Genomic DNA, 14,426 nt, shown 5'->3' with positions numbered 1-14,426 from the left:
CCCAATCAGATCCAAACTTTTAAAGTGATTGCGATCTCCTCTTAACTCTTAATCTAAGCAGATCACTGGAAACCACGAGAACTTTACTTCCTGTTTGACGGTCTCCATGTTGAAGGTGCTGCCCTGCAGACTGTCAAACATGTAATCCTGGATTAGAGCGATATCTCAGAGGGAATAACGCCTCGCAGCAGGAGACCTCATCTCCTAATTTACTGCAGATTAATTCTGAACCCACCTCAAACAGAGCGGTCAACAAATGTAATTTGGGAAGAAGGTTCTCAACACGCGAGAGAGATTTATGAGTTTGAAACTCTTGATGGCATTTTGGTTGGTGTGAGGGATGCATGATTCTTAAGTTTGAATGTTGACGTGAAGAATCTCTATAGGGAATGGGAATGTGACGTCATCAAAAGCAAGTCGTCCATCTTTGGAGGATACTAGCGACCGCCACCCATTGACTTAACCTGTAACTTTTACACTTTAAACGTTTTAAACATGGCCGGCAGGCATTGTTATGTTACGTCACTGGTCGTAACAGCCACTCCTATGACCAATGAACAAACAAAACACTGTACAGATAGTTGAGATCAAAATGAAGGTTGAGATGAAGACAGCTGATCCCCAAACAAAGGTGGCATAAGTAATCGCGTAAAGGTTGGGAAGGGCACTGCCAAGACTAGTTTTTGATATAATTTCATGCTGTTGTATTCAAAGGGGAAGTCTGATCTTACACAACAAAGTTTGTTTACACGTTTTCTTTCCTAAAAATGCTGACTTTTTCTCAAAATTCTCAAAATGCTGACTTTTTCTCAAAATGCTGACTTTTTCTCAAAATGCTGACTTTTTCTCAAATTTCTCAAAATGCTGACTTTTTCTCAAAATTATGAATTTTTCTCAAAATCTAAAAAAATTATGACTTTTTCCTCAAAATTATGACTTTTTCTCAAAATCTCAAATTCGGACTTTTTCTTAATACTTCTAAATGTTAATAATCCCTGGTCACCAGCTTGAGCTTCAATCTCAGGATCCATGTATTTGTGATCCTCTCCAGAATGGAAGTAGTCATCACATACAGAGCATCAACTAGTTCCTGAACAGTGTCCTTCACATGCTGATATCCAAGAGAGGGAGTTACACAGTCACAAGATGGAGGAATAGAAAGCAGTATTCAATGTTTACTTCAGATTAGCTCCACGTCAGAAATGAGCATGCTTGTTATATGTCTATCTCCATAGAGGCTGAATCATCATGTTAATCACATAGCTATCATATGCCTAAAACAGTCCTGATGCTCTTCTAGGTAATCATACATCCTGTCATGCACACAGCTACAGTTGGGATACCTTTGTTATCATGTTACTCTGATATTGGAAGAGGGCATTCAGTGTTTTCCCAACATGAGTCAAACCCTATTATATGTTTCTCCCCTTTGGAGGAATTTCCGTCGATAAATTCCCAACATTTTTCCCAATACAGTGACTTCTTGTAAACGCACACCTCATGGCGTCACTGTGTTTCCTCTGCGTGTCATGTGACCTCTGTGTGTCATGTGACCTCTGCTCTTTGTCTTTTGTCCCTCGTTGCTCTGTTATGATAATGAGGTGTCGTTCTCTAACGGCCCCTCAGGCCCCCGACTCCACTTCATTAACGTGACAGATGCCCGGACAGCCGCTCGGGTTAATGATGTCGCCTCCTGACATCTCGCCGCCGAGAAAATCTCATTATATACATCAGGAGAGTCAGAGGGAAAGTAGATAGTCTGCAAGGTCACGAGGAAGGAAGGTAGGAAGGGAGGAAGGAAGGAAGGGAGGGAGGGAGACGTATGCTGAGAATAAGGCATTAATATTGGATATTGTGCGGAAAGATTGCCGTTTTGTCTTTGGATTTGGGATGATTGCTCACCACAGTTTGGTTTGCTTTGTTGGTTGTGGAGCCTACGAGGTCTGAAGCGCTGGTACACCTCTCAGTCATTAAATACTCTTTAATATAAGTATTCAATCTACCATCTGGGTGTCATGAACCAAAACGTTCCTGTTTCTAGTCCAGCATCATGTCATCTCTCATTCCCGTCATTCTGTCATTTCCCTACTAATGACTCCCTAATACGCCCCAAAAAGCCATCGTTACTATGCCATTAAAACAAGGACATTTTCACTGTTTTTTTTTAGATTGCTTCCAAGAGAGGTTGTGATTTGTGTGTTTACATGTCCTTATCTAAAGAGCACCTCAAAAATGTCTCTTTGAGTCCAGAAAGCCTTATTCCTTTTAGTTTGACTACCTCTTAAATCCTTTATTCACCCCACAGGGGAATTGTGATTATTAGAGTGTAGATAAAATCACATGATAACACATTCAAATCAACATTTGTAATCCTTCATATCCTTTTATTAGATCCAGAATCTTCTCGAAGACATGTTTTGACTTCCAAAATCGAATTACCAAATGAAAATGACGAGATATCTTACATTATTGCATCTCTTTTTTATTTGGATTTCTCTTTCTCCTGCACTTGGACCCATCTTTAGTGTACACTATATATCTCCTCCGATGCAATCTAATAAAACAGCCTGTGCTCTTCCTGAAGAATACAATGTTATTTCTGCCACGGTTTTACTGGGTAAAGGTGTTTGTATGGAGCATTATGGGTTCTACCTGCATCCCAACTTGACCCAATATGGACTTGGGATAGCCGCACACAAGCTAGTTACATAGATGCACTTGTAGATGTTGATGTTAGAGTTTTAGAAGTAAGTTATAAGTAAGGAACGTACCAAAGTGAGGCGGAAGGAAGGTATATTTTCAGAGCGATAAAACAAAGGTAAAACAATTTGTTTTTAAGAGCCGGGATGAGAGGTTTATAGAGTGGTGCAGTGACGCGTCCTAAAACCCGGAAGTAAGCTGCTGGTTCCCTCGACAAAAAAGCAACAGGATTTCTCCATAGGATTTAGGAAAAGAGCTGTAAATAAGGTCTGTGGAAAACGAACCTGTTTGATGAATGCACGTTTTGTTCAGTCGGATAATCTCCACATGTCTATCCTACTTTTATAATGTTCTAATCGTAAATCTAATCTCCAGAAGCAAAATGCTAACGTGATGCTATAAAGGAACTACAGGCGAGTCCAGCAGCACGACTTCAACGTCACGCCAACTTAAGATCCATATTCAAACACACAGATTCTAAATGGTACGAGTTGAAGCGTTTGTTTGAACACTTTGCAGGAGGCAGGTACTTGCTTTCAAGCAGAACAGGTGCAAACAAACTTAGAGGAGTGTTTACGTGTTCGGCGTAATGACGTACAACGTCCTCCACAACTTCTGTAGTCCTATTCAGCCACTTGGTAACAACCATCGTTTCTCAGACACGTCAACTCTTCAGAAATCACCAGTGGGGTCACTGCTGATGGATTTAATGTCGTAGAACAAAACGTGATCCGTCTCTTCAATGTGTCTCAACCACAGACCTTATTTCCAGATATTTTCCAAAAACATGTTCAGAAATCCCATTGGCTCTGAGACGAGGGAACAGGAAGTGGTGAAATGCTGACTCACTTCCGGGTTGTAGGACGCACCACTCTATAGGAAGCAAACCAAATAAAAACTCACTTTGTTGTAAGTGACTCAGTGATCCTGTGTGGTTTCAGAGAAGCCTGTGTTGGAAAGTTTAAAGTGTGTTTCGGTGTGTTTTTAGATTTCTGACGCAGCTGCTCAATGCTTCCTCAGTGTGACTCGATGTTGGGCAGCAAATCAAAGGAAATGCATATATCACGAAAACCCATTACGGTCCAACACACGACTATATGTGTCCTCTCAGGAATAAAAAAATACATTTGTCTCAGTAAAACTTTGAACCTATTTTAAAGCTATAATCTGTGGAGTCAATTCTAAATAAGGTGTATTTAATGATCGTTGACTGCATGTTACCTGCACTTAAAGAGCACTTAACCGACGATCTGTCATTACTACTCAATATAAAATCTTTTAAATTACCATTTCTCTTTTTGTTTTTCTTGCAGCTGAAGGATATGCATACAGGAATCAACGCAAGTTCTCCGAGGACATCGACTGGTCGTACGCAGGTGAGTCACACCGGAGGGATTCATAATAATATGTAAAGTATTTCAGCTCTTACCCACACGGAGAGCTCGGTGACCAACAGACTACTTTCTCTTTCACCTCTGTGTATGAAAAGACTGGAATAACGTCCTGTGAGTCAGCGGAGGGTTTGGCGTTTGTTTGTTTAGTCTTTGTCTCTCAAACATCTGGTGACGAGTGACAGGAGGAATGTAGCTCTGTGGTGTTTACAGTAGCTTATAGGCTAAAGAGATTCATGTTTGCAGCAAAAGGAAGTGACTGAGAGAATAAAAGATTCTTTATCCAGACAAATCAAATGAGTTTACTGAGTTCTGATTATTTAATTATGATTCTTCAGTTATTTTTCTACCGTCTATATTACTTCTGCAGATCTGTACTCGGGCAGATTGTTGCAAAGGAAGCATTGTATTTAAATTTACTGACGTATTTTCAAAATGTTAAAATCTCTTCGGTGTTAACCACATACCTTATTTAAGGCTAACAGCCAAAAACACGTTCAGAACACCATTGACTTCCAGACTGTGTGTGTGTGTGTGTGTGTGTGTGTGTGTGTGTGTGTGTGTGTGTGTGTGTGTGTGTGTGTGTGTGTGTGTGTGTGTGTGTGTGTGTGTGTGTGTGTGTGTGTGTGTGTGTGTGTGTGTGTGTGTGTGTGTGTGTGTGTGTGTGTGTGTGTGTGTGTGTGTGTGTGTGTGTGTGTGTGTGTGTGTGTGTGTGTGTGTGTGTGTGTGTGTGTGTGTGTGTGTGTGTGTGTGTGTGTGTGTGTGTGTGTGTGTGTGTGTGTGTGTGTGTGTGATGTGTGTGTGTGTGTGTGTGTGTGTGTGTGTGTGTGTGTGTGTGTGTGTGTGTGTGTGTGTGTGTGTGTGTGTGTGTGTGTGTGTGTGTGTGTGTGTGTGTGTGTGTGTGTGTGTGTGTGTGTGTGTGTGTGTGTGTGTGTGTGTGTGTGTGTGTGTGTGTGTGGTGTGTGTGCTGTGTGGTGTGTGTGTGTGTGTGTGTGTGTGTGTGTGTGTGTGTGTGTGTGTGTGTGTGTGTGTGTGTGTGTGTGTGCTGTGTGGTGTGTGTGTGTGTGTGTGTGTGTGTGTGTGTGTGTGTGTGTGTGTGTGTGTGTGTGTGTGTGTGTGTGTGTGTGGGTGTGTGTGTGTGTGTGTGTGTGTGTGTGTGTGTGTGTGTGTGTGTGTGTGTGTGTGTGTGCGCGTGCGTGCGTGCGTGCTTTGAGAATGTCTTCTTTCCCCTGGTTTTAGTGTGTGTTCTCCAGTGTCTGTGTGTGTGTATATATCTGTGTGTGTCTTTCTCCATTGACATGCTAATGTTCGTCCTGACCCAGAATCCTCTCTGACCTGGTTCTGGCTCTTTGTCCTCTGGTGGAAAAAGCTCTTAACAGCCAATCAGAGCGCAGACAGAGAGTCATGTGACCTGCTCACAGACACACAGCAGCTGTGTGAACAACACGTAATTAGCACAAAAGCTGCAAACATCTGCATCGTTACGAGGAACATCTGGCTTTTTTCTGCTAAAGGAATCTAAATGAAAAAGTTCTTAAACGCTTTTTAATAATACATTAAAATTAAAAACACAAGCTTCATGACTTTAAACTGTGCGAACCTTCTTATATTTGTTATGTTTTATTTCATTTTATCGAGTATTCACCTAAGCCATGTAATAAAACTGAATAATATAATATAATCAAGGCATTTACAGCGTTACAGGTGGAAGATGATTATTGAATCTTCAAGCTCCTTCTTTGATCTATTCCAAGAATCAACGACTCTCAACGTAACCCATCATTTAAACATCCAAAACTTTATTATAACGTAATGGAAAATTGTTTTGACTAAAGCTGGGAACAGGTTTTAATAAGCAAATGATAATAATTATGATGGCGGGGGTTTTGGGTGCAGCTGAACCTTGTCGCTGCATGTTCGGGTGTGTTGGGTTGTAAATCTGAGAGCTATCTTTTAACCGTCAGACTTTGAGCGGTGGCTATTTTAGAGCTGTGTGATGGATTCCAATAAAAAAAGAGTTTGTTTGTTTCTTCGGGGGACAGCAGATGTTGAACTTTGATTTAAATGTCTTAGTTGACTTCAAATAAACTCCAAAATCGACATATATATTTTTAGACATATTTCAAAACCAATAGAAATCACTGTTTTATCAACACTCTGGTTGAGGTTTGGTTAGAGTTGAGTATTGTGTTTGTATAAATCTGCCTTTTTACCTTTTTACATATCACACCTCAAGCAGTGGATATAATGCAGTTGATTGAAGGATTACAATGAGATGATTATTGATTACCTTTTTGAGAAACAGCAGATGGTGAGATTTGATTAAAATAACTTGGTTTACTTACCTTCAATAGTGCTTAAAGGTCACCTATCATGCTATTTCTAGGCAATAGCATAGGTCTCAGATATATAAAAATATATAAAAAACATGTCTATGAAGTGTTTTGCTCAAAATCCCAAACAGATCACCCATTCTAGCCATGCCTCATATCCCTCTATTTCACTTCCTGTTTCAAAAGTGATGATTTTGGGTATAAAGCTTTAAAAAAATGTAAACACCAACCATATTACGTCCAAAACAATCGGGCATTGTTTCTGATAGCAACGTTTCTGATAGGGCCGTGGGTCCACATTTCAGATATTACGTCATATCGGATGCAAATCTGGATCAGCTCCGTTGTTCCCCCGTTTTTAGAGATTTGGGTACGGAGGAAAAGAGAGAGGGTTTTATTTTCTGACGTGAGTTCCCTGACACACCGGGGACACATATTGATGTATAAAAGACATAAAAAAGTGCATTTTGCATGATAGGTCCCCTTTAAAAACAACAACAACAACACCCCAGACCAATTTATAAAATAGTTTTCTGGTATGATATTAAACATAATAATAATATTAATAATAATAATAATAGATTTATTTTGAAAGCGCTTTTACAGGTGCTCAAAGTCGCTTTACAGAGTAAGTGAAAAGAAAAGAACAACAAATAAATATAGTTAAAGTCACATTAAAATCAAGCAATACAGCAACAATCACACATCAAAAGCCAGATTGAAGAGGTGAGTTTTTGTACGTTTTTTGAAGGTGGTGAGGTCAGTGCAGTCTCTGAAAAACAATCTCTCTGAGAGAAACATCCTCTCAGAGAAACATCCTCTCAGAGAAACATCCTCTCAGACCCACCTGCCTGAAACACCTGAACATCAGCAGAGGGTCTTTCTAAATATCATCTGCCTTTTATCCAAATACGCACAAGAAATCCTGAACTTCGACCACCAACCCACCTCCAGAACTTCTAGTACTTCACACTAACTGGATTGAAAGGAAAAATTCTGGATTTAATCGAAAAACTCTGAGCAGAAGTGATCAAACCCAGATGTAGTCCTTCTTCAATATATATGAGCAGAAACTCACATGCAATAAAAGTGAAGCTAAAAGCCTGAAGCTGTAGATCAGTTAGACGGGAATATGAGCTGCAGGATTACATCTGTTCGGTTCACTTTGAGGTGCAATAGCATACACGCATGTAATTAAAGTGAAGTATAATTTGTATTCCTGGTTTTCTTACACACTTACCGCGCTGTATTTATTCCATCCGTCATGTCAGCGTTGTGTTTGAGAGAGGAAACCTGAGTCTGAACTCTTTGTTTTGAGTTGTTGGCAGAACGCTGCAGGCTTCAGAGTCAAAGTCAGCTTTAAAACATCTTTGACTTTGACCCTAATGAGATCTGCAAGAGAACAAATCTGCACGAGTTGATATTAACATTAAAGCAGCAGAACAGCTGGAGGTGATTAGCGTGTTAGCTCAGCGTTAGCACATCTGTAAGTGGTCTTTGCGAAATATGATAAAGATTATTTATCCAACTAATGAGACAAGAATAACTCGTATGTACTATTTATGGATTTTTGTAGCCTTTTTTCCCCATCATCCTTTTTACCATTTTAAGAGGGATTTACTTCAATATCTACGAAAACTGACCGTTTAACTGTGGTGGAAAACACAATGAGGTACAGTACTTGTACTTTAATTGAGTATTTTATATATTATTCTACTCCATGCTCTTTTTAAATTGTTTGTGATTTTAGCCTTTGTACAGTAGACCATTTACATGCACTAAAACCTATATAGCAGCGGTTCCCAACCTGTGGGCCGCGGCCCCTTAGTGGTCCGCGAAAAGCATTGCATGTGGGCCACCAAATAATTTGCAAAACATTATGATTTGTTTGGAAACATTTCATTATTACGATTTATTTTTTAATTTGAACCTCTTTTCCTTTCTCTTTCTTGATCCTCCTTAGCAACGGTCATTACAGTCCTTGACAACGGTCTGTTCTACTGGATTAACAACGTGTCACATGTTCTGAATTGACCAATCAGAATCGAGTATTCAACTAAATCGTGTAATAAAAATGTCTGTTTGTTACTGATGGCCAGCTCCTTTTCTAATTAAAATAAAAAGTACTTTATTTAGCCTCCGTATTGTTTATGGTTGAATGTGGGCCGCAAACATTCTTTAGATTCTTAACCTGTTTCACACCTTGCCCCCGGTACCGGGCGGATAAACGCATCATTTGCAGGAAACAACGTCTAAGGAATCTTAATATTGAATAAAACTATGAATGTGTTATATCCATGTAACAGGAAGAAACTCAGCTAACTGATCTTTTTAATTTTTTTTTTCAAAAAAAACCCACAATGCTAGCACTCAGCCTCTGAATTAGCCTCGATCGAAAAAACGGGACCTACAAAGGCACTTAAACTCACTCATAACTCCCTTATTACTTATCCTAGATGCACAACCAAACACTCTTTTTTGGTGTCCTGGAGACACTGAATCTACCGGTGCCCACCTCAACACTCAGTGATAAACATTCGCGACGCTATCAACGAAAGCGTACATCATCACATGTGGAGCTAAGAAGCTAAACATGTAAATATGGCTTACCTTGGTCAAAAGTGGTCTTCAATGGCATTAAAACGATAAAAAAACGATGCTGCAGTTAATCCATAGGTTCATCCTATGTGTCTGTGCCTTCTTTGAAATTATTTCTGATAATCCATAAGCAATACAACTGCATTTTAGTTTCCAAACTCCAGAAGGAGACATTCCTCCAGTGTGGTTTCGTTTTCCACACACGAAGCGGCCACATTTTTTCTTTACAATGTGTGTGTATGTGAGTCTCCTCCTTCGATTCTATTGGCTCTAACGGTCACAAGGGTATGTCAACCAACCAAATCGAGCAAGGGGGGCCAGAGATGGGTCAAATCCACCCAAATGACCCCAGATGGCCCAGTTTTTGGCTAAATCTCTCTAAAAAGGTCAAATTTCACTTGTTTTGCATCAATCTTGATACAGGGTACTTATTATATGTTGTACTTTGGATTCCTAAAGCTTTTAGTCTACTAACCCATCATCCAAGGGTAGTTTTCACTATCTGTAAAAAATAATTTTTGGACGGACACTATAATTTACAGTTTTTTACTATGTAAAATCTGAATTTTCTTTAAAATAAAAAACATTTATATTGATTCTGACACTTCTACATCCAACTCACAGGTTTATCATTACTTTGAGAAAAAAGATTATTAATTTAACCCTTTTAGAAGGGAAGATATGGTCATTTGTTCTGGGAATGTCATTTTCGAGCCTGAGACCTGAAAAACAGGCTCAGAGTGGAACAGGTTAAGTGGGCTCTGAGTTGAAAAAGGTTGGGAACCGCTGCAATATACGTAGGAAAGGGGAAATCCCCAAAAGCAGAATAGGGCATCTTTTAATTCTTACTCTAATTGTTATATATATATGATATTTCAAATATTGTATTCAATGTTATCTTTCTATTGCTCATTATGTTTACAGTACATCTTGGATTCAGTTTTTTTAATGTGTATACCTCTCTACTAGTTTAGATATTCAAACTCCATGGGTCGTTTTCTTTGGTGCAATTTCCAAGGAGCTCCTGATCGTTCCAACGACAGCTTCCTCTGAACTCTTGTTTCTGTTTGCCCCCCAGGAACTTTAAATCAGAACAAGCCACAACCTGCCAACATTTTGTCAAACAATATTGTACTTTCAACTGCGCAAGGATACATTTCTTTTGTCTGCTTATTTTGCAAACTATTATAATCTTTTTTGCATCTATCCAACCTTTACCTGATGCAACATTTAGGGTCTCCTATCATGCAAAATGCACTTCTTGATGTCTTTAATACATAAATATGTGTCCCCGGTGTGGCAGGGAACTCACGCAGCATCAGAAAATAAAACCCTCTCTCTTTTCCTCCGTACCCAAATCTCTAAAAACGGGGGAACAACGGAGCTGATCCAGATTTGCGTCCGATATGACGTAATATCTGAAATGTGGGCGGGCTTTACACTCACAGCCCTATCAGAAACGTTGCTATCAGAGACAATGCGTGATGTGTTTTGGACGTAATATGGTCTTTGTTTACATTAGCATCGCTAACACTCAAAGCTAACCTGTACTGGAGAGCGTATGTGTAAAGAAGCAGGACATATAAAAAGGAATTCACCTTGTGGTAAACATGAGAGAGAGAAAAGAGTTTGAGCTCCATACTGTTTCAGAAATAATCCTTGATGTGGTTTGGAACATGATATGGCGTTTCATCACGGCAGTGTTTAGCTGACAATCTGCTGTAGAATCTCCCGCATAAGCTCCGCCCCCCTTTAAAAAAAAAAGAAGAAGCTTTATACCCAGAATCAGCACTTCTCTAACAGGGCTGAAGTAGAGGGGTTTGAGGCTAGAATGGGTGATCTGTTTGGTATTTTGAGCAAAACACCTCATAGACATATTTTTTATATATTCTTATTTATCTGAGACCCATGCTTTGCCTAAAAATAGCATGATAGGTGACCTTTTATAGCATGAATTATAATGCATCAATATAATGTGTATTCTTCGCAAATAATATAAAAAAAAACAATTGCACTGGTAGGAATGAAATCAGTGTGTGTATAGAATGTGTTCTCTCCTATAATATCTCATATGTTTTGGGTTCCCGCCATGGTGTTTGCTTTGTTAGTACCTCAACAGCTTCCTCTGAAACCTTCCGTTTGCTTTTCAGGAACTTTAAATCAGAACAACTGGGCCAAGAAGTTCCCATCCTGCAGCAACGCCAAGCAATCCCCCATCAACATCGAGGAGAGTCTAGCCCAGGTGAAGCTTCAGTTTCAGAAGCTCCGGTTCGAGGGCTGGGAGACGCTGACGGCCGAAAGGACAACCATCAAGAACGATGGGAAGACCGGTAAGAGATCTCCTGAATCCTTGTGTTGTGTTCGAAAGCTGTTACCATTCGCGGGTCCATTTTGAGCCATGATTTATCTCAGTCCAAAACAATCAAAAAGAATTACTATCATCCAATATTGTTTGAACTACATCATAACTTATTACGCATTCATAACCGTACAATCCTGTTGTAATTTAATTTGATGACGCTAAAACACATTACACCACATATTTAAGTAAACGTTATATTCCCTATGGTGAAGACAGTGGATAATTATGTTATCTGACTATGATAGACTAATATTAGAATACAATTTCCCCCAACGGGTCACGGGAGACCTGAACACAACATAAGGGTTAATCCACGTTTCATTCATATAATAACTAATGATCAAAGGGGTTGGTCGTAGTGATTAACACTGCATCGTGTAATAACTTCACTGCATATAAAAAGCCGGAACTTATATAATTTCACCGGATTTTGTTATTAATGATTATATATTGCAGTGGTTATTAGAAAATAGGGTTTCGAAAAAAAATTAAATAAAAAAAAATAAAAAATCCGAATTTAATAACACAATATTAATATTCAAATAATAAATATGTTGTGTTAAATTACATTTTTAAATGTTATGAATATTAATTATAAATATTATGGGATTATAAAACATCTTGTTTGGCCTAAGTGTTACATATTCCTTAGCTTTCCTATCAAATATCTTGTATTACATCGTGATTTCATTAATTCTGTTTATTACAACATTTGGCAGATTAATACAAAACTGCATGTGTTATTGCATAATACAAGGACTTGTATACATTAGAAAGTAATGGTTTATTACAAACTTCCAGATAATTGCATAACATATCCTTTCCTTAGCTTTTTAGTTAACACAACTTTACCGTTTTGTTTCCTCTCAACGCTATTATTGTTACGTTTTCAGATAAAAAGCTGAATAAATCCACACCCGGCTCGTATTAAAAAGTCTACAGACACATGTTTGAGACTAGCAGGTCCACACAGTGGAGCATTTAGCAGTTAAAGGGACGGATGTTTCCCTTAGGAGCTGGTGGAGACCAAACACAGAGCAAAAATAGAGAAAATTGGACTTGCTTTGAGTAGAAACAAGACTCCTAATGAGTCATATTGTTCTGATGTGAGCTGCTGGTTGCTAACATGTTAGCAACGACTACTTTTTATGGTCATAATATGTCATTTTTGTGTTTTCAGCTTACTCTGAATGCTGCTTTAACTTTGTAATGCTGTTAAAGTTGTTCGCAGTACACAAGGTCAACACCTCTTTAGCTTAAGCTGTTATATCATGTTTTTTCATATATTCCTTAATTTATTGGTATTCTAGAGTGTGTCGAGCCAGGGTGTGATTTTTTTTTTCTTGAGTTTTAACCTGAGCTTTTTAGGTTTAAAAAAGTTGCACATTGACATCATTTTTTTTTTATGATAAACAAATTAAGTAAAAGTAAAATTCCTAAAATCATTAGATTTTATTATGACATTAACCTGTTAAGCCTTAGTTAAGGCCTTAGCTAAGGCTTAACAGGCTTTTTTTCTCACGAAACTGTCTCAGGGCTTCTTAAAATGTAATAAACTATGAATGCGTCATACTCACTTAACGGGAAGACACCCAGCTACCTGACGATATGAACCATTTTTACCGAAACAAAACACAAGTCTCACAAGAAGCGTCTAAATGAGCCCTGAGCGAAAATATTCTAACGCACTTAGCACATAACTCACGGTATAAATACCCTTATTACTTATCGTAACTGCACATACAAGATATCGATTAGCAAGCTGAGATTCCACAGATTCCAGAAATATCAGTATCATCACTGAGCGATCAGAACACAGTGTCTGTCACTTTGAAAAAATTACTGATAATCCATAATTCAATTTTTATGTCAAAAACTGAGTTTTCATATTAGCTGCTAATGATAGCTACTAGAGTGTATGACAGCTTCCTGTTTTGGGTATTCTGGCTACGCGGCACCCTCACTCCTTATTTGGTAACATGTTCCACATACTTCGAGGGGAAGTATGTGGAACTTCCCCTCGATTCCATTGGCTCTAACGGTTAAAAAGAGGTGTCAATCATCAAAATCGACCGAGGGGGGCCAGAGATAGGTCAAATCCACCCAAATGACCCCAGAAGTGGGTTTTTTTTTCTAAATCTCTCTAAAAGGTCAAATGTCACTTGTTTTGCATCAATCTTGATACAGGGTACTTATTATATGTTATAGTTGGGATTCCTAAACCTTTTAGTCTACCATCCCATCATTCAAGGGTAGTTTTCACTATAAGTAATGTTTTTTTTTGGACAGACACTATAATTTACATTTTTTTTACTATGTTCAATCTGAATTTACTTTAAATTAAAAAAAAATCTATATTGATTCTGACTCTTCTACATCCAACTCACAGGTTTATCATTGCTTTGAGAAAAAAGATTATTAATTTACCCCTTTTAGAAGTGAAGTTATAGTCATTTGTTCTGGGAATGTCATTTTCGACCTGGAAAACAGGCTCAGGGCTAAACAGGTTAAAGGCATCTGCATCGTTTTCCAAAGCTGTGTTTTGTGTCAGCTTATATAAAACAGTTTCCTTATGTCCTTCCCTCCTGTCCGTCTGTATTTCTAAAGACAGTTTCTCACAGACAGACACTAAGCGATAAGCCTTTTCCTTATAACGTGGTGTCCTATTGTAAAGGATACAGTTACCAGTTCCTCATTTGACAGGCTTGAGAGCCTTTTGAATATTTCCTCGCTCTAAGTGGTGTGACACACAATAACCTGCAGTCTGCATTCAAGGTAATTGTTAAGTGAAATTGTAGACAAGAGAGGGATCTGGCCTCGCCTTTCGGGAAAAGCTCCAAACAGACGAGTTTGGTGCTTCTTAGCAACGAGACTCTCAGAAATAAGAAGTGCTCTGTTGTAGTTGCTGTTCGGACGCCAGCTGCACCAAAGGCTTTTATTAATGGAGATGTTTGGGTTACAATCAGAGCAGGGTTGAGTAGTTAAACCTGTTTTATCAGCCTATAAATGGGCCTTGGCGTAGGTTCAAGGAACAGACAGCCA

At 38.8% G+C, this 14,426-nt stretch overlaps 1 protein-coding gene across 1 annotated transcript in view; it reads left to right on the top strand.

The window, feature by feature from the left end:
- Nucleotides 1-2,846: 2,846 nt before the first annotated feature.
- The window catches only part of ptprz1a (protein tyrosine phosphatase receptor type Z1a), a 73,335-nt gene continuing 61,755 nt past the window's right edge, over nt 2,847-14,426 (top strand). The window contains exons 1-3 of the mRNA XM_034117195.1: nt 2,847-2,853; nt 4,014-4,076; nt 11,173-11,352. Coding sequence (XP_033973086.1) covers nt 2,847-2,853; nt 4,014-4,076; nt 11,173-11,352 — 250 coding nt within the window. The remainder of the gene's footprint in view (nt 2,854-4,013; nt 4,077-11,172; nt 11,353-14,426) is intronic.

This window comes from Trematomus bernacchii, unplaced genomic scaffold, assembly GCF_902827165.1.
Source record: "Trematomus bernacchii unplaced genomic scaffold, fTreBer1.1, whole genome shotgun sequence".
NCBI classification, from domain to species: Eukaryota; Metazoa; Chordata; class Actinopteri; order Perciformes; family Nototheniidae; genus Trematomus; species Trematomus bernacchii.
The sequence above is the reverse complement of the archived record's forward strand: the minus strand, read 5'-3'. Positions and strand labels throughout refer to the sequence as shown.